General features: G+C 40.8%; 1 protein-coding gene across 5 annotated transcripts in view; it reads right to left on the bottom strand.

The window, feature by feature from the left end:
• Positions 1-26739, bottom strand: part of WIPF3 (WAS/WASL interacting protein family member 3) — a 37295-nt gene that overhangs the window by 9959 nt on the left and 597 nt on the right. For 3 of the 5 annotated variants that reach the window (XM_048950724.1, XM_048950727.1, XM_048950728.1), the window contains exons 2-3: positions 17400-17599; positions 11888-12053 (exon numbers count right to left, since the gene is read on the bottom strand). In XM_048950724.1, the coding sequence (XP_048806681.1) occupies positions 11888-11968 (81 nt within the window). In that variant the 5' untranslated portion in view covers positions 11969-12053; positions 17400-17599. Of the gene's footprint in view, positions 1-396; positions 11860-11887; positions 12054-17399; positions 17600-25894; positions 26715-26739 lie in introns of those variants that run through there. The other 2 variants (XM_048950725.1, XM_048950729.1) reach the window with 2 other exon arrangements.

Here is a 26739-nt window from a genome sequence, read left to right as displayed (position 1 = left end):
TCCTAAATGAAAAATTGCACTGTTATTATTTGCAGTTAGATTAGCTCAAAAATATTTATAAATTGCCACATTTGCACAGCCCCACTAGATGGCACTCCAGATTGCTGCTGATGCCAGCTGCATTCCTGACAACTGATGTAAAAACTCTGTATTCCACAATCTTGTGACTGATAACGTAACTATATATTCATTTAAAATATTATGGAAAAAACATACTCTTTTACATAGCTTCCCAATCTGAACCAGTGCTACTTCCCCCTGTGCTTTAAAGGCAGGGATTCTCATTTCCCCTTATGACCACCCTGAAACGCTCCACGTACAGCGAAAGCAACATTAGATCTTGGACAAGCCAGGAGCTCTTTCCACTCACATTTCCTTAAAGCTGACAGTACTTACTGTGAAAAATGGAAATACCATAACTGGAGCAAGGATGACTTCCCTTTCCACACAGCTTTTTACCAGTATCTTGAGCTTCACGCCTCTCTACGGCTACATGACAATCAGGTTTGAAAAGGATCTGATCAGGACCTATGTTTAAAATTAGCTCCAGCAGCTGTTTTCGTTTCCAGGTTCAAGTGTCCACACACTCTGCCAGCTGCCCACTCCATCTTCCCAGCCTGCATTTCTCAGCATGAAGATTCTTGGAATATAAAAATTCATGACATACACACAGCTATTAGATTAAAATGCGCTGCTTGTGGCAACTTATATTTGCAAGCAACCCAAGAGTTGATATCACTGTACGAGGGAGGAGATAGCAATTTGTTCACAATTTATAACACAAGAAAGGAATGCTATGCTGGAGGCCCAGAAGACAATCCCCTTCCTTCAGGACCTACTCTGTGCCTGGCCCCAGCTGTCTCTGCCTCCTCCAGTAAGAGAACTATGATCAGCCTGGGTGGCTGATGAGCTGCTGAGTAGCTTGATACGGATTCTCTTTTTCCATCACAAAGTAGGGATGCTCTGGGTGTAATGTTGCCTGCCTGCACCCTGGTCAGAGCTCCTGCAGACTCCTTGTTTGTGGCTTGCTCTTTCAAGGGTTGCCACTGTTCTTGTCAAGAAGCATTTCAGCAGGGACCTCACCCACACAGATACTGCCCTGTCCTTGCAAATTCTTATTTTCATCACTAACAAGAACTCTTATTGGAGTTCAACTTCAAGTCTGAGCAAATGAAATAGAAATAATTAAGCGGGAAGATAAATCTATTTTGAGTCACTGAGGGAAAACAGCTGCAAAACAAAGGACATAAGTAAGTCTCAGACTGCTTCTTTTTCCCCTCACTGAAGGGCAGTCTCACTTATTTACAGAAACACCTCACTCTTTCAATGAAAACCAAAAGGGAAGCAGAGAATGCAAAGATAATTTATTTTATCAGATGCTAGAGCTGCCTAAGGTAACACAGATTGAAATTAGATTCTATGCTTTATTTACATGAAGCAGTAGAGGACTGGTGGGCTCTCACTGTTTTAATAGCCACTGTGTTATTCTACTACTAATTCAAACACAAGCAATGGCATGTTCAATATGTACTTTGAAACAGAATGGAACAAACCACACATGCAAATAGCCTGGACATAACAGAAGTACTCCCTCTTCATCTCAAACTCCACCAGTTCTGCCTTCAGTGTCTTAACATTAGGCTCTCTGTAAGGCATTGGATCAATACAGGACCCCATCCATGGAGGCACACAAGGCCAGGTTGGATGGGGCCCTGGGCAGCCTGATGTGGTGGGTGGTAGCCCTGCCCATGGCAGGGAGTTGGAACTATCTGGGCTTTAAGGTTCCTTCCAACCCAAGCCATGCTATGGTTCTGTGAGTCTATGAAAGTTTGGACTACATAACACGACACCAAAGCATTTGTAAACAGGAAAATGCTATCAAATGGGATGTTCCAGCTTATAAATTAACAACAATGGAAATAAACATTTCAAAATTTACAGGTGATAACAGACCAGCACAGTAATGAAAAATGAGGATAGGATATAGAGGCTTTGAATCACTGCATGTTGAGGCCATTCAAAAAGAACAAGAATGCAAAACATACTCTCCACCACTGGAGATGCCAGAAGAGAACCAAAGTGGCAGTCAGAAAGCAAACATTTAGATTTCAGGAGCTCAGCCTGGTTGATCAGCCTTGAGGGTGATCTGCCTACAGAACGCACAGAGCCTTGCAGAGAAAGAATGGTGACTGCTAAGGACCTGCTAACCCAGCAGAGACAAGCATTTGGTGATTTCATGTAAAACACAGGCAACCTACGATTCGAAAGCAGGCAATTATAGAGTGACCATTCCTTGAAGAAAACAACTGTGGACAACAGCAGATTATTTCAGTCTCGGTTTTCAGATTAAGGCTGGCCCCTCTGCAGCAGAGAGCTTTTTGTGAAGCACAAGTCATTGGGCTTTTTTAAAATCTTTTAATCATCCTAGGAAATTCACTTTATATCTTGCAAGCTGAGTGCAATCACTGACCTACCCTCTGGGCTCCTACGACACTTAAAATATTTAAGAGGTATATGTGCTCAGGTACTGAAATGATGTAAATGAAGAAAGCACCAGGCATTTGGAAAAGTTCACTGTAGTACTAATTACAGGGACATACTAATTACTACCTTTCAGATGTTAAAGAGCAGCTCTGCACTCAGAAAAGGAGAATTCCTCTGGACAGGTAGCTCAGGTCACAGTGGATGCATAAATTGTCCCATAAATGGGTTATACTTTTTCTGATGTTTAAATATGTTCCTCATTGAATTTCAAAAGTAATTTGGGATAGTGTAGATCTTCATAAACATGACAGCTGAAGCACAAATGTATCTCCAGCCTTCTGCAAATCCAGCAACCAGAGAGCCATAGACCTTTATTTCAGAATTAACCCATCACCTGATGCGGGAAAAAGGATCCCGTGCTCCATCTCTGTAGTGGGTAGGAGCCACGAGTAAGATAAAATAAAGGACAACTCCATCTAAGAACACTGCATTCTCTTTTGTTTCAGAGAATTAATATTTTAATATTCATAATATTTAATGAATGGCATCATCACAGTACATTCCCTTTCCTGGTCACTTTCTGTAAGAAATATGCTAAGGAGAGCCGTGTAGAAAATGTATTTATTTACCTGAATTGGATCTTAAAGAAAGTCAAAATACATTTAGCCCATGCTTAACAATATCTATTTGGTAAGATATATGGCAACAAAATTAAAGATCAATCAATCATTTGACACACAGTCTTTCATTATGGGCAGAAAGACAGCTCTCACGTTTGCCAACAATTTCATTTATTTCTCTGAATCTGCTGTCAATCTTCCTTACTCTCTCCTATGTTCCATTTTTCCCTCATCAAAATGGAATTTGATGCAAAGATCAAACAGACACTGGCAGGATGCATGCACTCTGTGTATTTCAGTAAACAAAGAGCTTGAGGACATCCCTTAACAAATCCTTGCCTTCCTATTATCTTCCTATGCTATTCCTCACAGAACCTGCCCAGACATAGACTGAGGCAAGAAATCTTCCCCTGGGCAGCATGTAGCATCTCTCTTTTGCCTTGTGAGGAAGTAGAAATGCATTGCAGTGACAAACAGAATGCTTTAGGATAGGGGATGCCTGATCACAAAGACATATGAAGGAGCACAGGGCCAGACCTGGCCTCCTCCAGCATCCAACCAGACATGATTCACAGACCAAACTTGGAAATGTGAAAGAAAAAGTAAGGCTACAGGTGTGGCAATGCACAGCTAACAGCAGCAGCGTGAGCAGCAGATGGCGTCAAAACCAGCTCCAGCTGTTCAGGCAATGCAGCCAGGGATGCAAAGTGCCAATCTGGGTGAAGGAACTGTGTGTGAGCATTGCCGAACAACTGCAACACTGAAACCAGAATTCAAGGAACCTATGAAGCCTGGGGAAGAGTCTGAACAATCAGAGATACAACTCCCCTCCCCAATCCCCCCCAAAAAAGGAACAAATTTTATTCCTATATCCCCAATAACTGGAATCCTAGAGCGGATGATACAGCCTGTTCAGGAAGGATGACAACAAAGGTTAAGCTAGCTGTGTACATTGTGTATGCACAATGCTAGGGACAGCCAAGAACATCAAAAGGAACAGAACACATTTTTTGGGGGGTTGATTCCTCTCAGGAAGGACCATTGGTGTTCTCACTGCCCATATGGCACCACAAGGCTCTACAAGCAGATGAGCACAGTGAGAGGGGATGAGAATCAGGACTCACGGGTTTAAATGAATCCAACTTTTAAATGACTTTTCCATCCTTTTCCAAAACAGAATTGAAAGAAAAAAATATTTGCAGTAAGATGCCAGAATGTTTGAACAAACCACGATATCATAATTTTCATTGAAGGAATCAGGTTGTTTTGGAACAAGATGGAAGATTAAAGATGACCATAAATCTCAGTGTGAGCCATGCCCCTCTTTGGCACAAAATTACGAAACTCATCTATACTTTAGTAGTACAAAATCTGAAACACCAGAGGAACTTGTTTCCCTCAAAATCTATCTCCTGCTACCAGATCAGGATTACGCCAGGAATTCACAGTGTTAAATTTGTAGCAGCAGCAGTTTGCTCAGCAGGCAGGAACATTCCTATCACAGAGCGTTCTCTGATGGGCAGCTGAGGTCTCCCTCAGGAAAGTGCTGGGAAGCACAAGTGCAACAAAACCCAGGAGCTTATTAAAATAATAAGCTCCTTTTCCAACAAGTCACAAGCAGAAGTATGGTAGAGAAAAATGCTGCCGCCCTTCTTTGCTTGTTTTAATTGTGCATCAGGTGTGGTTTTAATTATGCACTGTCAAATGTAAAATAAAATAAACAAAGCATCCCCCTTTTCCAGCTTGAGGAAGAATCCAACAATCCTCTCCAACAAAATATATAATCTCTTGTATTCTATGTATTCTAAAGTGGAAAACACAGAAGTTTGTGAGATCCAGTACTCGCAAATTTTGGTTTGTCCATTAACAACAGAGCTTCTGATTTCAAGCCTCTCGATTAGGGAAACCTCACCAGGGTGCAAGTTCCCCTTGTACTCTCAATGGCAAGGTCAGAGCTACTCCTGTACTCCTGCTCTACAGCATAGCATGAAACCAATTAATTCTTGGCACTCAGTCTACCCGCGTAAACACGGCGATCTCACACACTTGTAGCGATCTGAGCTCCAAGCACACACGATGTGACGGGTCATGATCCAGCCCACATTATTTCTGAGGGAACCCACAGGAGGGACCCGCCAAATCACTTCCTGGCAGCTAATCAAGTCATTGTTTCAGGAGAATGACGAGAGCAGGGTTTTGTGATTCCATCTACACCCAGCTAAGTAATGATTAACCGTGATCTTGACATTTATCACGCAAAGTTCTGCAATCTGAATCTGAAGGGTTGAAAAGGCCATCGAGCAATGTGTGTACTTAGATAGGCTGTGTCTACACCACACTCGATCCTCAAGCAAAGGAAGTATGGTGCAGAAGTTTAGTTAGAGACCTGTTCCAGCACTTCAGCCACAGCCTAATCCCAGCATTAGCGGATCTCATAATGAGGTGCTCCATTAGCAAAGCCCTGTGTTCTGCGCTAGCATCCTACCTGCTTGCAAGGTACAACTAGATGCAAATGTGCTGGCAATCACAATGGCAGGGAACAAAAGATAAGAAAAAGCACAGTAGGAGTTACTCTCTCCTACCTCTCTATTCCAGTGTTCATTTCAATGGCCACCAGCAATCAATGCCACTGCGCCCCACAGAAACCCTCCTCGCTTTATGTCAGTGCCACTCCATCAGACAATGACAAATTTTGCATTCTTAAGAGTTAGATTGATCCTGCTATGAATGGAACTGTGGGTTTATTAACAACAGAGTACTTAAAGTTTTCCTGTGTGGGTTGCTAAATTTTGTACCTGAATGCAAAAAGGCAGCAAAATCAATATGACAATTTATACCTGCTGAGCCATTCAACTTTCACATATTTAACTTCTTGACACTCACACTTTGAACACAAATTCTGGCCATTCTTTCACTAAAATAAAATACCGAGGAACATAAACCACCAAAATGGAGGCACTGTAAAATCAAATTATCGTTGATGTGTTTTCCCAGCAGCTCACAAAGATCACGAGTCAGATACCAAAAATACCCTGGGTCTGGCTTCAGAAATTCACCTTCTGATGTCAAAATTTTGTCACATTTTTGGGATTCAAACTCTCAAGCTCACCTCTGCATAAATAATAATAGTAAAAAAAAAAGCGAAAATTCTTATATAAAGAAGTAAACCCGAAGTCCTGGCACTACAATAAAAACATCACACTGAACAAGGCTGAAAATACCACAGTGGGAGTTGGTGTCACCACCTGCCCTACCACAACGGGGTCTCCAGAATGACACGGGCTATTCTGAGTGGTGATAACAAAATATTCAACAACAGGTGGCAAGCTACACATATTGCAACTTGACCTTCTGTTCTGTTTAAGAATGCTATGCTATCCGTCCAACCCAATTACCTGGATTTGCATTTTAGCACCAATGCAAAATTATGGTCAGCCCAAATTGGAACAATATTGAGAAACTGAGGTTTCTTGCAATGTCACATTCCAGCACAGGTATTGCTATAATTCCAGGTTGCATTTTAATTGAGAAGCTAATTCAAGTGTAGCATGAATTGCGAGATGGAATTTAACATGCAGCTATTGCATATACTGCAGATGTGATTTTTCAGGGCAGTAACACCTTGTGAGAAGAAAGGTAAATCAACCCTTTGCTCTCTGAAGCTTCTAGTGCTGGGGATCAACCAGTTACAGCCACTTACGGTGGCACACTACAGTTTTCATACTTTTAGCCATTAAATACAAGAAAGTGGTTCACAAATCAAATGTAAAAAAAGGACAGCCAAAGCAAGAATAAACTTAAATACTTCCCACTGCATTCATACAGCATGTCTGACACACAGCATTATGAAATATATTGCAGAACAGAGCTCGCTTCAAAAGCAGTGACCAAAGAAATTTCAAGGAAAGCAATGAAGAAAATTAGCACACGCGAGCAAATGCAGTGCTCTTGTCCCTGGCCAGATGAAACACATACTACACACTACAAAAATGCAGTACTTATGCTTTCTCCACATCTTCCCCACCTTTCACGGTTCCCACAGATCGGTTCTGTATTCGTTGCCTACAGGTGCAGAAAGCTACAGCAGCACCACTTTGCGACACCATAGCTATGTAATCTCACATTTTCCACTCTCCGAAAATAAAGTTAAACGAACTGCATACAGACAGAAGTGTAATTGCCCCTCACTTCTTTATGAAAGCAGCCTGGAGTGAGATGCAGTACATTATTAAAACATCATAAATCAGCTTATTTTGGAATTTTGGAATGAAGATGGAATGAACAGTTGGAATGAATTACCCTCAACAATTTCAGCCACACTTTGTCCAGCCCTTCACACAGCCCCTGTGATGGCCAGCCAGCAAGTAGATCAGCAGGCATGAGCTCCCTCTCTGCAGCAATAAACATGATGATTTGCTATCCCATGACCTAGGGACTTCATGACAAAGTAGCAAGTATCTTCTTACTCAAGGCTCGCGGAAAATTTTAATAAACACATTCCTAAATAGTTCATAATGGGCACCATGCATGATTCTGCTAACCATTCAGCATCATGTTCGCACACCTCTGGTTCCAAATGAAAACTTAAGAAGTGGCCTTTACTTCTACAACCAATGATGAGCAAGTATGCACACCTACCTATGCATACACATACATACACGTGTACGTTCTTCTTCTCATGCTATTCAGTAGGACCAAATCAGAGTACCACCAATCGTCATTACCTTCAGCCAAGCTGTTTTACATACACTGTTTTTCACTTTTCAAAGAACAGTAGAACCAAATGTCACAGGAGTAAAACCATCTCCCACATACTTTCAGATAAGCACTGTCATTCTCCGAATTCCTTGGGAAGGTTGGGGTAAACAGCTCAACAAGGTTTGCACTCCAACAATTGCATGAAGCTGATGTTTTCCTTAACATTGCAAATTCTATGTCTGTGTAAATTATGCATTTGTCACAGTGTTATACCATGAGGAATTGTTCTTCTGAGTTTTTTTTATTACAAGAATAGAGTATGGCCAAAATAACAAACCTGGTAAACACTGACATACGTTCATCCATAGCAGAAATTCTTTTTGTTTTAACTAAATGAGAAAGCAGTAATCATTCAGACTAATTTACATACCAATTTCATATTCAGCATTATGTCAAATTTCACATTTTTCCCACTGAAGCGTAGTCTCCCAATAAGTGTATTTCTTTCCCCTCCTTTACTCCTATTTTTTAGTAGGCCAATAAGGAAAATAAGCTCCTGGTGCTGATTTACTGGCTTCAATCACGTGATCTATTGCAAATGTTGGGGTTCATTTCTACGCTAAGGCTTTGTTAGTAACAAGAGAATAGAAGTATTTTCTTAAGCTCCACAAATACATGAGTCATTAAACAAACACCTCCTGTGAATAAGGCTCAACTCAGCAAGCCTGCAACATATACACACTTCCTTCAATATTAACATTTTAATGTGTGATGACTGAACATAACGTTGGGAATTCTTATGTACAAAGGCAACACAGCACTGCACATAAAAAGTGAGCAAGATTTATCAAAGCAAAATTCTCTCTTGATCATCTCTTCGGAGCTTTACCTGAGAAATTTCTTGATCTGTCTCAGTAGTGGTCTCTACTTTCAGAAATATGACAACCTAAACTAACCATCATGCCTCATACAACTAAAAGGCAAAAGGGGTGAAAAGGAATAGAAAAGGATAAAAGACCTGAATCGTGCAAACCAATGCCAGCAAATATACTGGGGCACAGTTTTATTCTGCCTACTCATCTCTCTCCTCTGACCCCATGAAGGCATGCATTTGAAGACATGCCTAATTAATCTAATTAGCTATATTTACATTTTGACTCAGCCACCTGCATCTGCTATTACAGATACATAGCATTCCCTCCCAAAAATTCCACTTGGTTTTCTTTGAAGTATGCTCTAGCAGTCTTTTCAGCTGTTGGGCACAGGTGGCTCCAAGCATGTCTTAAATATCACCTCCAAATCACTTTAGTATGGCCTTGCAACTATGCAAGAAGTGAGAATTCAGGACAAATACTTCAGGGTATCTGCAAGTTCAAAGCTTTGAAAAGAGTAGTATAGAACCAAACTTTCTTTTGACTGAAGTTAACAGTACAAAAATGTCAAAGTGCTTAGGCTTTCAGTGAAGTAAGGACTGCAACATCATTTGGGATCAAGGCTCACTATATTCACTAAGAAGACATGCAGAAAAAAATATTAATGACTATTTCTCTAAAAATCTTTTATTACTGAAAGCCAAGAGAAAGCACAGCTACTACCCATACAATTAGTAAAGCAACACCAACCCGTGGTACCCACATAACCCACGTAATGGTATCATGCAAAATGACAGGATTCTACAACCCCAATCAACACACACTCATCTCTCCCTTTTAGCATAAAACAAGTCCGTGAAACCAGCAGATTGCCTAAACATCAACACAGCAATTAAACTCTAACTTTTATTTGCCAATATGTTAAGTATTACTGTGGTTTAATTATATCAATATAAAAGAACAAAAATCACAGTGCTGTGTATTTTGAAACATTTCTGGGTGTTGACCAAGTAAAACTTGCTTTGAAGGTTTGCTTAAAGCTACATGACTATGAGAATTCTTATGCCTCCATCCTCCAACTGTAGATTTAGCAGCTGTAACAACAGCTGTGCACATTAGCAGCTGTAAAAGGCAGATGCCAAGTTCTAAAAAACAGCTTAACAGTAAATGAAAATAGAGCCTGTAGCAAGTTCTCATGGATTCCTCAATTAGAAGATTTTACTGTGCAACTTAACATCAGCTGGAGATCTGATTACTGTACTGTGCTTCAGCTGAACTTGGACTACAGGTCTTCCCAACGTTGGCCCTCTCTGATTCCATTACAACAGGAAAATATCCTTTTGCTGTTACAGAAAAGCAATACTCACTCACACTGGTATACTAATTCTCTACATTGGCACATGTGCTCAGTACTTTCTTTGGAAGGAAGGCTTTAATATCAAAGAATCACAGAACCCTTAGAGTTGGAGGAAACCTTTAAAAGTCATCTAGTCCAACTGCAATGAACAGGGAAATGAATTAGAAATACATTTGGCTTCCATCGCATCAACAAGATGAAACCGAGTGTAAATTCTGTACATCTTACCAACAGAAGATAATTTTAGTTAACGAATGATCTAGATAAAATATGGAAATATTGTATAATTTTGTCATAATTCTTATATCAAAACTATCGTAGCAGAGGCTTTGGCCATCAGCAAAGGAGGATGGAAAAAAACAGAACTCGCTGGTATTGGTTCTTAGGGGTCCTCTTAGCTTTCCCAAGTCAGTTACAATCTGGAAGATGTTTTAGGAATCTAAAAAGTTCTCTTACTGAGCTAAATTTATTAGGATAAGAACACTTGCAGCTTTGTTGACTTTGGCTGCTGATGTGGGCATTAAGTTGCTTACAAAATGCAGCCCACCTATTTCAGTATCTAACTGTAGGTGTACCAACTCAGTGAGCTGCTAATTGAAAACACTGCTGATGGTGCCCAAAATTAAAGCAGAACGACGAAAGGAATCAAACACTGCTGATTTAATGCACTGTCTCTGTCTTCGTCCTCTTCATCTCCACAGTTCATGGAGAGTTCTACAAAATGGCTCAGCCTGCAAAGTAGTTAATAGAAACACGCAAGAAAATCTCCACCTGGATGAAGACAACATAAAAACATTATTTAAAAAAAATAAAAAAATAAAAATCAACAGATCTTTGTGGGAACAAAATAGCAGACACTGAAGAACACGAGACAGGAATAAAGCTCTTGACCCTGCCACATCCCAATAGACCGTTTCTCAAAAGAAACAAACAAAAAAACCTCCTCAGATACATCTGAGGCATGAAAAAGTACTGTTTTGCTATAGGAACTAACTTACATGACAAATAATTACAACAGTGACAGAAAAATACATGGAAACATAAGGAGAGATTTCATGTCTTGAACATAACCATGCCAACTTTTACTTCTTCAAAAACAGCCTATGAATTTCAGTGCAGAAACAGGTTATGAACAAAAGATTACGGTATACAAGGAATGGCTTAACCTTGTTTGTTAATCGTGAAGCTCTCAAAATGTAATACCATGAAACTCCAAACACAGCATCCTCCCCTTACTGCAAATGTGCTGGCAAGGTACATGTTCTACTTCATGGCACACAAAGTAATGATCTGTTACAAGCAGTAATTGTTCCTGCACGTGTATAAAAGCATATTGTGCTGTATCCCCAGGAAGATGGCATGTGCTAGAAAGAGAAACAGCAGCAGCTGAGCATTGAGAGTCTTAACAGAAGCCATATGAAAGCAGATGAAGAAATTAAGACTTACCACCTGCAAGTTATAACACAAAAATCAGTTCTCTGAGGGGAGAAGAATTCACTAATGCCAAATTCTCACCACATGTACTTTAATGTAGGGGTCTCCAATTTTTTAACTTTTTGTGATCATACATTCCTATTAATGAAAAAATTTTCAGCATGCACAACCAGTATACATATATTTACTAATTTATACATGACACACACATACTACTGAAGTCCAAACATTTTCTCTCTTCCCCTCAATGGACAGTTTTACCTCACTCTGAAGACCACAGCTGTAGTGAACAGAAGAGCAAAAGCAAGCAAAACAACACTTGCCCCAGGTACTTGCTATGAACGTGCATACCAAATTCTGGGAGCTCTGAGCTGGTTAGCACACATAAGATTTTGCTAATGGAGATAAAAAGTCAGCCTTACCGGAGGTGGTGGTGGTGGAGGGGGCGCTCCAGAAGGTGGTGGAGGTGGTGGAGGAGGAGGCGGCGGAGGTGGCACAGGCATCCGTCAGGTTTCTAGCTTCACACAATTATGAAAAATATAGCCAAAGCCTGTGTCCTTGACGGGAAGGAAGGGAGGAGAAAGAAAACTGGAAAAAAAAAAAAAAAAAAAGAAAGAAGAGGAACGAATGTGTTTATGCACTGTAAGCTGAAGATCAGCCAAATTTCTAGCTCTCAGCAGACTGAAGACTTCTGCTCTGCACCGCTTCCAAAACTACAGTAAGAACAGCCTCATTACAGTTATCTGATGACAACAAGCACATAAAGACCAAGCTCACATATTTGGACAAGTGCCATGAATACCAAATGCATAGATGCCAAGCTGTCCAGCTTTAATTATTATGCTTTCCCTTAATCCAGCCCACAGCTCCAAAATGCAGCTCTGCAGAGAACTAATCGCAGTCAACCAAATGTAGACACTCCTACTGGGACAAAAACTCTGATGTCTTTAAATCAGAGGTTTGATGCTTAAAAGATCAAGCAAGGAGCTTTGGAGCAAGTCCAGTGACTCACAATGTAAAAAAAAAGAAAAGAGACACACATGATTGAATAAAAAAGAAATAGTTCTACAGATTAGAGTTTCATTAAACATAGATCTATTACTAAATGGCAGCATATAAGGATCAGACATTTCAAGCACTAAAGTCAAATGTATGTTGTTTTGTGTCACTTTAAAATGTTAACTTTACACAATTCCTTATTAATATACTGACTAAAAGGACAAATGTGTTCCAACAGAATGCTGAAGACACTAATTTACAAATAGGAGATGGGATTATCAACACATTATCAAGTGCAAAGCTTGTGCAAATGTACCTAAAGCAATATTGGTAGATATATCATTAACAATTTGCAGAGTTTGGGTTAAGGACAGATTTTGGTTGACTGCATTTCACAAAGCTCCCATAATTGGACTGTATTCTAGGCAAATTTAATTGAATTGGGTTGTTTGAGAAAAGATGCAATTTTACACTGTTTTAACATTATTTAGTTAGAGTTTAGATCATTACAGAATCTTTAAACTGGACATACCAAAATAAGCTTGAATAGCTATTCAAGTTATAATATAGCAAAGACATCACCCAAGACTAGAATTCACAGTTACTAGAAGTAAGCACTATTAGCCATAATTTTAAAAATGAGATCACCTAGTCCAACCACTAACCCACCCCTCCATGACCACTGACCATTTCCCTCAGTGCCACATCCCCACGGTTCTTGAACACCTCCAGGGACTTCCCTGGGCAGCCTGTTCCAATGCATAACTGCTCTTTCTGAGAATCGAATATCCAAACTGAACTTCCCCTGGCAAAGCCATTACCTCTTGTTCTGTTGCTAGTTACCTGGGAGAAGAGGCTGACTGTTGCTATAACCTTCTTTCAGGCAGTTGTAGAGAGTGATGAGGTCATCTCTGAGCCTCCTCTTCTCCAGACTGAACAATCCCAGCTCCCTCAGCCATTCCCCATAAGACTTGTGCTCCAGATCCTTCAGCAACAGCAGGGCAACAACTTTGTTGCCCTTCTCTGGACACTCTGCAGGGCCTCAATATCCTTTTTGCAGTAAGAGGCCCAGAACTGAACATGGTACTCAAAGTGCAGTCTCAGCAGTGCTGGGCACAAAGGGACAATCACTTCCCTGGTCCTGCTGATGACATTGTTCCTAATACAAGCCAGGACGCCACCTCTGCACACTGCTGGCTCATGCTCAGCCAACTGTCGGCTAGCATCCCCACATCCTTTTCCACTGTGCAACTTTCCAGGATTGTTACAACTAAAATGCAGGACCCAACACTGGGTCTTGTTGAAGCTCATACAGGTGGTCGTAGCACATCGAACCAGCCTATCCAGATCCCTCTGCAGAGCTTTCCTCCCCTCACATGGTGTCATCCGCAAACTTCCTGAGGGTACACTTAATCCCCTCATCCAAATCATCTATAAAGATATTAAACAGGACTGGCCACAGTACTGAACCCTGAGGAACACCCCAGCTGACTGGCCATGAGCATTTTAACTCAATTCACCACCACATATTCTACAACATCCTTCCAACACCAGAGAGCTTCCTGACCCAGCTGTGCTCTTTTTCTCTTGAATCTCCTATTCACTTTGGATGGATAAAAGAATACATACTTAGAACTGGTTGTCTCTGTTCCCTGCAGCTCATGTATTTAAAGGCCTGTATCTCCCATTTGAGTCATTTCTTCTTTTTCCAAATGCCCTGCTTTTTAAAAATTTTACTTGTGGGTGATAATTTCCCAACCCCTGATCATTCCTGTTGATCTCCTCTGAATTTCTCCCTGCTATACTTCCTGAGTTGAAGGAACTCAACATTAGGAGAGGCAACAAAATTAAAAGGTACGTGCAGCCTTGTTCACTTTCCTAGGCAGTGTTATGTGAACAACATCCATACAGTATGTGACTATTTTCCTTCTACATCTTGCAAAATCCCTCATGGGAGATCAATCACAAATTAAAAATGCAGAGACTTTGCAGCATTTGCTTTCACCCATGAGAGAATACTACGCGAAGGACTAACATATCAAAGCACTCTGGATCTGCAAGAGTTGGTTGTAATCATTTTAATAATAGCTCAGTGAGGCTTTCCAAGAAAGACAGCATCACCAGCATCTCCACTGTTCCATCCTCATCACTGGCCTGTGCAAAACGCTGTTATCAGAAGATATCTCTTTTCCTCAGTTAAGTCATTCAAAAACATGGACATAAGGAGAATGAGTCTTCCCTCTTAATAATATGTTACGGGTTACTATCTTCCTACCCTGCAATACAGGCCTTTTGTCTTTATTAAGGATTCAGATTGGGAAATATGCCCTTAGTCAAATGAGAAAAAGCCCACAGCCCACGCTTCTGCAGCAGGCCATGTGCAAAGCAGCAGGAGGCAACGTACGCTGGGGGCGAGCAGCAGTGGGAGAGAGGAAATGGGAATCAGATCTTGGTATTTAGAAGTCGCCCTCTGAAATATGATCAGATGACTTTGCTGGCTGCTTGTCTCACCAGCACCAGAACATGATTTCGTATGGCCACCCACAACTCAAAATTCAGGATTGTTACCATTCACCTCACCATGTATCTCATACACGCAGCCTGAATCCTCTTGTCCAGCAACACGGGAGTGGAATGCATTTTGGGGGGCTATAATGCATGATCCCTGAATGAAGTATTGGAGATGCCCTATAGCTTTCCCTCCATGTTGTTTGAAATCCTTGCAAATAAGCTATCCCTTCTTTCAGAAAGCAGTGAATGGCATTAAATCCAACTGGTGACTGTTCATGAGTGGTATTTCCAAGGGGTCAGTACTGGCGCTTGTCTTGTTTAATATCTTTATTATTTGGATGAGGGAATCATGTACCGTCAGTACATTACCGTCAGTAAGTTTGCAGGTGACACTAAGCTGGGGAGAAGTGCTGATCTGCCTGGAGGTAGGAAGGCCCGACAGACAGACTTGGACAAGATAGATCAATGGGCTGAGAGCAACGGGATGAAGTTCAACAAGACCAAGTGTCAAGTCCTGCAGTTTAGCCACAACAACACGAGGCAATGCTACAGGCTAATGGTAGAGTGGCTGGAAATCTGCATGGAGGAAAAGGATCTGGGGATGATGGTCAACGCTTGGCTGAACATGAACCCACAGTGTGCCAAGATGGCCAAGAAGGCCAAAGACATCCTAGCTTATATCAGAAATACTGCAGGACCAGGGAGATGATTGCTTCCCTGTACTCAGCACTGGTGAGGCCACACTTCAAGTACTGTGTTCAGTTTTGGTCTCCTGAATACTAGAAAGACATTGAGGCCCTAGAGCACATCCAGAGGAGAGTAACAAAGCTGGTGAAGGGTCTGGAATATAAGTCTTATGGAGAGTGGTTAATGGAAATGGGTTCAGTCTGGAGAAGAAATGGCTCAGGGGAGACCTTATCACTCTCTACAACTACCTGAAAGGAAATTGTGGCAAGGTGGGGATCAGCCTCTTTTCCCAGGTAACAGCAAGAGGACAAGAAGAAATGGCTTCAAGCTGTGCCAGGGGAGATTCAAGTTGGACATTAGGAAGAATTTCCTCTCAGAAAGAGCGATGAATTGTTTGAACAGGATGCCCACAGAAGTAGCGGAGTCAGTGTCCCTGGAGGTGTTTAAGGAAAGGGTAGATGTAGTATTAAGAGACCTAGTCTAGTGAGCAATATTGGTGATCGGTGATCTTACAGGTCTTTTCCAACCTTAATGATTCCATGATTCAGAATTTGCTTACATTTGTAAAACCTTCCTCTCCCTATGAAAAAAAACTTCTTAAAAATATCAAAGATGAACAGATTAAGGTAAACATGCTCGATGAACGAATCTTCATCCTTATTTCCACATTGCTACCCAATCTGCAAGAGTCAGGAAAGCTTATTTTAAATGTAGATGTATTTATACTTGGAAAGGTGGAGTCTGATTTATCCCTGAGGGACATGAATAGAAAGAAAAAAGTCATTTGAGTTTAAAAAGTTGGCAATAAGTAGAGGCGAGAAATCACGAGTGATTAACCTCAGTCGTTCAGGCCAAAAGTAGTGTAAATCCTCCCTTCACTTCCATGTCATCATACAGAATCAGGCCCAACAATCTCAGAATTTATTGCAAAAAAGGAAAACCTCCAAGTCTGCCTTTTCTAGTCCACCTCCCTACCAAAGCAAGGTTGTACAATTTTATAGTGCTTTCTGAAGTCTAATTTTAGATGTTCCAAATAATGTAGCTTGTATTATTTCCCTTGGGAAGTTCATTCACAGTCAAATAAATTTCAGTTGAGACTGCCTGACACTCAGCCTAATTTCTGCTTTCCTTAATTTGATCCTGTTTGCACTCCACTGCAGATGGCCCTACCCTGTAACGCGCAAGTTTCTTCTACTCCTCAATATCAGTTCTGTGAAACATTATAGTTTAGAAGCACGTTTGCAGGTACTCGTTACACTTTTCAGCTGTTTTGCTCCTTACAAGTCATCTCATCAGCCACTGAGCATTATTACTGTTCTCTGATCTATAAATACTTGCTCTTTTTTTTGTCCTCTTGGTAATGCTAACACTAAAGTTGGTAATTTCAGGTGTCACAGACTGTTCCTCTATTCACTATACATGGTTGAATAACTGCTGGGTTTAAGAACCACAGTAATCCTCAATGTACAACTCAAGCATCAAATTTCTGAAGACCCAAAGTCATCACACAGATTTTCCTTTTGAAATGGAAGACAAGACAGAGCAAATGCAGATTTTCCTTCTTTGGTACCTGCTCTCTCAGTTCTGTGTTAGACTCACCTGCATCAAACTCAACGCATCTGCTTATGCTTTTATACAGATTTGGTCTCACTTTGCCTGCCCACTAGACATACGCAAGCTCTGATCCAAAAGCTTCCCAAAGATCTCCTTCTAAAGTATCACTGCCATTGGGCTCACCTTAAGCCAAAGTCCTCCTGGGATCCCAGCACCATGAAGAGCAACAGCGCAGTGTTTGGAGAGCTGCTGCCACCGTTGCTATCACACCAAAGCCCTGCAGATCACCATCACTGGTCCGTCCACAAGGACTGTACCAAAATATGTCACTTGTCATAGAAGGGCGAGGCACGGAAGGGCCGTAACTCCACTTTAGAACAATGCTGAGCAGGAGAAAAGATAAAGGGAAAAATCACAATTATTTCAATATATGTGGTAGGCAACATAAAATTATTTCTAAATCAGTAGCTTTTCCTTTTAAAAAAAAATGGTTATTGCCTTTTGGTGGTATAGTCATTACAGTACAACAACACAGTTGGATGAAATTCAACCCTTCTAATCAATTTAGGGAAAGAACTGCAAAACAACAGGTTTACTATTACAGGATTTACAATCATTGCAACTGTGCATCTGAGTTAGGAAATTCAGATGTGGGGAAATTTACAGATTTTTGCATAATAGTGAAAGCTAAGATGAAGACTACACCGGTGTGTAGGAAAGTTCATCTAAAACATTGATCTTATTTTGTTGATTAGAAACTGAAGCATAAATGTGGACCACAAACCCCGTCTCTAACTTTTAGCCATCTTTTACATAATCACATGTGATTTCCAAACTATGCTGTTCTGAATTCTTTTAAATCCTTCCACTTCAACAAAAAAAATCAAGAAAATTTAAAATCACACAAGAGAAACAGCATTAATAAGCATCTGTTCGGCTTTCACGATCTGTGAGGTAGATTGTGCCACACTTGTTCCTCTCAAACATCACTGAAGAACAGCTGAAGTCCCTGGTACAAATACACCACAAATGTTTTAATTCCAGTGTAACACATGTAGAGGCAGAACAGGGAGGGAACAGAGAAGAACACATGCACGTTACAGACATTAATTTTCCAGCTATTGCTATCACACAACTGGAAATTACTTGGAAAAAGCTTCTGCTTGGAATGAACCATGTTAGATTTTAATTACAATTGAAATCAAAACAAGTCACACCACTTCTTCCTACTGCTTTCAGTGTGAATGACTTTCTGAATTCAGAAAACAAAACTAATAAAGAATCAAAGCAGAGCTTCTGAGTATCCTCACAGCGTCCATCCTCTGCAGAAATAAAGCTGTCCACAAAATACTCAATGGATTCTGCTGTACGTGAGAGATTTAAGAGCTGCACAAAAGCACAAAACTTACAGTTTTCTTTTGCACCTTATTAGAAACATAAGCCCTCATATGCATACCTAGTTTACTATCCATATTTTAAGACATTCAGAGGTAAATTCCCACAGTTGAATAAAAAAACTTGAGTCTTTTACCATTTCCTAACAGACCACACTTTGGACTGTATACAGTTTACGAGAAATTTCTGCTCCCAATCTCCATTTACCTCAACGCAACTGAAAGGAGAATCTGGCTTTTCCATTTCCATTGCAATGCACTAACCACGGGGGCTCTTCCTCCATTTAATACCTGATGAAACACTCCTAGGAAGCATTTGCCTACACAGGGTCTGTGGAACTGTCTCACAGCACATAACAGTATTCTGTATTTAAGCCTAGCAACGACAGTAAAGCTTCCCCAGTGTGGAATATTTCCACCAGGCGTGGAAATATCCAAATAAAGGCTACATCCCCTTTCTTTCTGCTTGAAAAAACAAAACAAAACAACAAAACACTCTAACAGTGCAACTCTTGTCCTGCCAGCAGCCTGATAACAGTGCGACTAACCAGCCAGGGCTGACCTAGTGCAGATTACAGGAATCTGAAGACGCCTTGCTTCTATGTGTGCAGAGGGCAGATATCTTTGCTGGGTTCCCCATGGTGCTGAGGCTACAAATTAAAGTGCTGTGTCTTGACAAATCTTCCTTCAGAGGCAAAGCTGCATATATGACTTCATATTCCCTATGCATGACTATTTTAGGGTGTAGCTTCCTGTGCTCTGTGGAGATTTACCATAGAAGAATGATTGCTGTAATGCTGCAGAATATGAAATTTGTCATCCTGTTTAAATCAGGAGTAACAGAACAGAACTATACATAAGAACAAAAAATGAATTATGCTCACAGTACTACTAACCCCAGGTTAAAGAGCTCAAAGAGACCAAGGTAGATGAGAAGCAATTAGGACTGGCACAAAGACTTGACTTTACAAAGGAAGCAATTTATACAAAGGTTTCCTTTAAATGCACTGTATCATCCGCACAAAGACAGGCCGTATTTCACTGCCAGATTTATAAACAATGGTGAATTTGATATACAGTCATTAGCAAAGTTAATCATTGGCCTAAGCTAAATAAAGAAAGTGCGACTCAGTTGAAGTTCAAGGTCGATGTCACATTATGAAGATGACTGCTTACTTTTATACTCTCTAAGTGTTTCAGTACAAACAGCCCTGGAGACCTTTAGTATGGACAACCTCATGCTTGAAAATATAAGCATATAGAGACCTGCAGAGTGCAATATCAGATTGATCTCTACTAGCTTAAGAAACAGTCCAGTGCTTGCAGTGCAAGAAAAACAAAAGTGGCAGAGCAATGTGAGTCATTCCTCCCTACAAGATGGCATCAATATCTTGGCTTGGAACTGGACTCTGGTCACTCTGGTCAGGATTGTTCCATAAGGGTTGTAAAAAGCAGTTATCTCATCACCTCTGGGAAGGTGCTTCCAGGAAAACTCCTGAAAAAAAGAATGGGAAGTTTTGATCCAGGTTTTCAGTGAAGCTGCGGTTATCTCTTTTCCCTTCCAAATCTATTTTCAATGGTAAAAATGCTAGCACTGATGTACTGACCAACTGAACTGCAACTTGTAAACATGCTTACACATTCTTCCTTTCCTGCTTATTTGCCAATCCTGCTGAAACTGCTGCTTCATTTCAATGACATAACTGATAAACTCATCTTAGACATTCTTCACAGCAATGCAAGGCTTCCATACTTACAGGTAAAAGGTATAAAAAAGTCCTGTGTTACTAAGGAAGATGAGCTACACTATGTTGCAAAAGTGTTGTATTTTAAGTACTCTAACTAATTCAGCGTCCTAAACCAAATAAAATGCAAAGTGTTTTTACGGCTCCTTTCATAGCCAATAATTTATAACATTCCGTGCATAAAAATGTAATTACTCTTGTAAACAGAAAATTAGTTTTGAAGTTAATAGACAAAATATCTATCTCCACTGTCATCCATTTACTTAGGACAATGCCTTCATTTTTTACAAGAAATAACAAGTTGTGAAGTCACTTGTAACTGTTAATTTCCTAGAGAACTGCAGATAAAAGACACTTTGACCTGCCAATGCAGTTCTGAATTTCTAGTCAAACAAAGTTCTCAAAAAGAAGCAATCTGAGTTTTATTAAATTGAAGATTCAGCCCTTCAGTTCAAAGGACTTGAGTTACAAGTCTTTGTTAAAAACATCATATTCAGAGTGGACAATGCAATGGATATCTACACATACATACAGAATAAGCAGTGAACACTAGACATCCAAAAATAGTCAACTTCCTTTGTTGCCTGCTGAAGAAGGAAAGTAATTCAAGGGGATTGACTGGCAGCAGCAGATTATTTGAAATTGCGCCTTCACAGGAACGAAGGAACAAGGCGTTTTTTTCAGTTGTCCCTTCTCTGAACAAGCAGATTCATTTATAGAGCAAAAGCCTGATGCCAGAATGAGCTCTCATGAACACTTCCAGTGCAGCCAGTATCTCCTACCATCACTGTAAGCAGGGACAAGAGGAGGACTCAAACTAACTCTGGTATCAAGTTGTATGCTCGTTTGGGACTCCAACATTCACTTCTACCAGTCAGGATCTGGCCCTCTTCTCTCTTGCTCTCCTTCTGTGAAAATCTCTCTCCTTTCCTAGTGGTTTACTGGTCTCTTCATCCGCCCTCCTCACTTCATTCCTTCTTTATCTTTGCTCCTTTCAACATTCACCTCCACTGTTGCCTGTTGCTGATGCCTGCCAGACAAATTCAGACAATTCATTTACAAGGTTGAGTTGTTTGCCTTGGAGAAAGAAACACAGCACATGTTGCCCAAGTAAATAACTGCACTGGCAATATCAGTTTAGTTTAGTTTAGTACTGATTTAGTTTGGTTTAGTACTGATTGCTAATACTGAGAAATACAGAAGAAATGCAGAAAGCTGACCTGTCTGTGAAAGGGAAATGTGATCCTGTCAGGTAGCAGAAATGTGTTTTCTAGAGAGGAAATGTATCCTGAGTAAAGTAGGTAAGTCTTAATGCCAAATACAAAGCTTTTCCTGATAGTCTTGTACCAGATTGGAATATGGGAATTTAAAAAAAAACAACAAAAAAACAGGCAAAAAAGACTGGGCAGAGGAAAGCGACAAAACAACTGAAGTATACACTGCAGCTATACAGGACCTCTGCAGCTCCTGCTACAGCTTTTTTAAAAGCAAGCTCAGATATCCCTACAAAGCACAGCACTGTTCATCCTCCCGTTAAGTCAGTGTAGCTTCGTGATCACTCGATCCAAGTTTGTTTTTTTTTTTTCCCACAGCCCACTTCTGTATAATCACATTGCTGTATCCTTATTTCAAGGCTAAAAAAGGTTGCAGTAAGCATCCAGTCAGGTCCCACACCTGTCATTCCCACAGTACACTACAATCTCCCACTATGTCAATTTATTGATTTAGGGACTAACCCATCCCTGATTAATTTTTATGCTCAATTTTCCACTGTTTTCAGTAGAACTGATGTCAGTTCCTTAGGGCTTCATTCTGAAAACCCAAGCAAATAACAAGCTGAGGTAGCACAAGTAACATCCCTAAGCACGCTAAGCTGTTTGTGCTTGCACAACTGATCAGTCAAAGCATCTTTCTGACCAAATCCTAGACAGATTTTGGCAGATGTTTTTGAAGTGATTCATGCATCCCCAAGAGGAGCAAACATTCCTCCCAAAAACAAGTTACTCAAACATGCGCTGCTTTCCTCATACGTAAGCCTGGCTTGCCTTCCCTCCTCGTGATTTTCTTATCTGTCTGCTCATAGAATCAAAGAACTATTAAATAATTAAGGTTGGAAAAGACCACTAAGACTATCTAGCCCAACAGTTCACCCACCACTACTGTGCTCACTAAATCATGCCCCACAGCGCCACATCTACTATTCAACTAACAGCAAATCTGCAGACTTTGTACAGATCCTGTGCTGTCTTCTTTTCTTCTTCAGCCTATGATAAAGGCATAACTGATACGGACAAAAGCCCCCAACCTGCCAGGGGTATTTCATATGCAGTCAGCAGTGCTGGTGTATGAAATTGTCATTGCACAAAACGATGCCAGTTAGAAAAGCAATAATATAATAACTTTCAGACATGAAGATTCAGAGGAGGAACAAAAGATCCCAAGACCTCCATTGTGAGCTGCCATACTCTGCTCTCCTCATTCTTTTTTTTTTTTGTTATTTATAATGAAGAGAGTACATGATATGCTAGCTAGAAAAAAGCTAAGCAGTCATTAACAGAGCTGCTTATAGTTAGTGAAAAGGACTGACACAAAGGGGTTACTATCTCTAAATCCATTCATTCACTTTGTTCTTCATTTGGAAGGAAGCATTTCCCCTTATCTTATGAATCAAACAGAAGCACTGTAGTTTATAGCCAATTCTTTAATTTATGGAGACAGACGCTGCAATTGCCACATTGTTAGTGAAGGATAAGCATATCCATTACTTAACAAGTGCACGACAGATACAGGGTATTTTTCTTAGATGTTTGTATAAGCAGTGTCAAAACCGAGCAAATGTTTTCCTGCTGAACTTTCTGTTTTTCTGAGTTTAATGAATTTTACCTTGTAGGAACCTCCTGTCCAGTTTTCCTATGTTTTTCACTTTGTATTATCACTCGTACTGGAGCTATAGCACAGCTATTCTGTTACTCTCCTCTGCCCAGCTGGCCTACAATATCACACAATCACGGAATGACTTAAGTTGGAAGGGATGGCAACGATCATTTAGTTGCAATTCCCACCCATGGGCAGGGCTGCCATCCACCAGTGCAGGCTGCCCAGGGCCCCATCCAACCTGGCCTTGAGCATCTCCAGGGATGGGGAGCCTGTGCCAGTGCCTCACCATCCTTTGAATAAAAAAATTCTTTCTAATATCCAATCTAAATCTCCCCTCTTTTAGTTTAAGACCATTCCCCCTTGTGCTATTACTATTAGACCATGTGAAAATTCAGTCCTCCTCCTGCTTATAAGCTCCCTTAAAGTACAATGAGGTCTCCCTGGAGCCCTCTCTTCTCCAAATTAAACAAGCACACCTCCCTCTACCTCTCCTCACAGAAGAGATGCTTCAGACCTCCGAGCATCTTCATAGCCATCCAACAGCTCTGCATCCTTCTTGAGCTGGGGGCCCCAGGCCTGGATGCTGTATTCCAGATAACACTGCTGATGTCACCATTCTCCTCAAGGAGGGCTGTTTGTCTCCTCTTAACAGTGGTCAGCAGTGACACAGGGTCAATGCAAAGAAGAATCAGGTTTCCCATTATCTTAATCAAAGGAGAGCTATTTCTGGTAATCTAAAGGAAATCCATCTGAACTGTTGTCTGAATTACCAAGGCATGAAAGCATGCTTTTCACATCCTTATGAACAATCTTCAGTTGTTTCACATACTTTTATAGCAGTCAAAGGTGCCTTTACAGCTGTTGTGCATACTACTGAATGAGGTCACTTAATGATACCACTTAAGGTGGACATATTCAAAAATATTCAAGTTGGTCCAAACATATACAGTTGGTGGTACAAAAGTACAAGTCCAAAGGAGCTGTGGTGCCCCATCTCTGAAGTCACTCAAGGCCAGGTTGGATGGGGCCCTGGGCAGCCTGAGTGGTGGGTGGCAGCCCTGCCCATGGCTGGGGGTTGGAACTGGGTGATCTTTAAGGTCCTTCCAACCCAAGCCGTTTCATGATTCTCTGATTCTATGATATTCCCTTTCTGAGTTGGAAGCCCTGAGGACATTTTTCTGTTTGCAAACACAGCACAACCTACATCATTGGTCACCCTGGTTACAAAGGCACAGGACAACCCTGATGCAGAGATACCAGAGATTAATAAGTAACTGTGAAGTCCCATTAAGGTTCTGCTCCTATCAGCTCTTTTTCAGAAAGCTTCAGTCTTTCAAAAAGTATAACTATTTCCTGTAAGAGCACAGGCTGAGGAAGATCTCTACAAATAACAGCAAGTACTGAAAGTACTGAAGACTTTTAGTCAGAATAATTTATTAGATATTATATTTCATTTATATATATTTGTTTAGTTATTAATTTTACATGCAGTTTGGAAGAAGCCAGAAATTTGTATCAGGGCACAAAAGAACCCACCACCATTTTCCCGAAGCAATCACCTGCTTCAATTTTTCATCTGATTCATTAGACCTTTAAGTGAATGGTATCAAATACCTACATAACAATGTGTCTGATGCTCACACACATCCAGGATCAATCAATTACAGAAGCCCAGAGGAAGAGAGCTGAATTGATCTTGGCCCATCTTACCTGCTTTCATTAACTAAGCAGAACTTGTCCCAGCCACCAAGCAAAGAGACAAAAAGCTTCCAGAGAAAGTGATTCTACTGAAAATCATGAATTTCCTGTAGGTAGGTTCTGACTTATTAAACACACAAAGAATTTGATGCCAATTCTTTCTCAGCTTCGCTTTGGAGCTGGAATAAGCTTAAAATATTAAACCTTGGTTGACATTTCAATATCATTTACATTTGAATTTAAAATATTAAATCATACGTTACTCGGCTTTAACGCTTTCCACATTTATGTCTTAAAACGTGCAAACACTCTTCTATTTGTTATGACCACCACACTGTTTTTAGTTCAAGGTCTTCCTTCCAGAGGACAATTAATTTCCCAAAATACTGACCTCATCACCCCCTCCAAAAAGTGACTCTTTTCAAATACAAAGAGCATCTATTAGCATAAATATGCTAGGATCTATTAAGGCAAGATATTCAACAAGCGCTGCTGACTTTTATGGTATGGTTACTGCTATGTTTTGATTTACAGTTCAAAAAAGATATCTAAATACTTTGTGCAAATTTAATAGCAATCATAAATAAATTCAGTGCATGGCCTTTCCTGATGTATTGCAGTAACTGAAATGCTGCAGGATCTTTATATGTTAGTTTATCTATATTTCCTTTTGGAAGAGCCATTAGAGATGGAGAGAGAGAAGAAAAAAGCAGTTGCTTTGTATTATACTACATAATTTGATAAATGTAGTGTACGCTGCTCTTTCTAGTGCAGAGTCAGAACTTCAAGTGCAAGTTGATCTTTCTCGGGAATAGAATCAAACAAGGAATGATTTGAATGCTGATTTCAGCTCTGTACCTATCCTCACATGACCAAAGTCTGAATCTTATGACTCTAACTCATATTCTGGCATCATCTAAAGCAAAACATCCAAAGCACTGTCAGTGAAACAACACACACTTACGCAATCCTTTAAGCATCCTACACTGAGCTGCTTCTACATGGAAGCTGGTAACTGTCAGCAAAGCAGGCTGCATCCTTCCTCCTCGGGCTGGGCACAGTCCCACAGCTGTGGGCGGCAGCAGAGTCCGCACCGCCCGCACATTCCATCAGGACTGCTTGGGTCACAGGGCCACGCAGGAGCAGGATCTGCAGGCACACATACCTAACGAGTGTCCCAGACCACACTGCTCTAAGCAAGCCTGTGTTCATCTTTCCTGTAGCTTGTTTATCAGTACAAAGAAAGCAAGCTGAAGACTTTAACAATGATTTCAGAAACACTGGCACACTGTTAAATGACCATGAGTTTGTGCTGGATACAGAGCTGGAGAAACCGAAAATACTGATAGCATCAAGGGCAGCTGAGCATACTGTGCAGCACACACAGTAACAAGTATCGCTGTTAGCACAACTGCAGCAGTATCTCGCTGTCTGAATCAGCAGAAGCACCCAGAAACTTTAGCCCATAAATCCAGACTGTCCCAAGGCTGTTCCGTGTTGAAATCACCAACCCTTATTCTATACCTCCATACCGTCTCTCCTTTTGCTGTCTTTCAGCCCTCTCGCCCTCTCAATTCACAACAAACCGCATTTTGTCCCAAGCCCAACCCAGCCCATCGGCCTGAGTGCATCCTTCCCATCCCCAGAATCTCAAAGCCCACCTGCAGCTGTGCTGGCTCCTGCATCCCTCCATTTCTCCTTCCATCCCTCCCTGCATCCTCCCTGTTCCGGTGGGCCACACCAGGCATTCCCACATGCCCACTGCAATACGTACACAAGCATTTAATACAGTGCACTGCTTACATTTAC

Source organism: Lagopus muta, chromosome 7, assembly GCF_023343835.1.
Source record: "Lagopus muta isolate bLagMut1 chromosome 7, bLagMut1 primary, whole genome shotgun sequence".
Classification (NCBI taxonomy): Eukaryota; Metazoa; Chordata; class Aves; order Galliformes; family Phasianidae; genus Lagopus; species Lagopus muta.
This window is presented reverse-complemented; position numbering and strand designations above follow the sequence as displayed.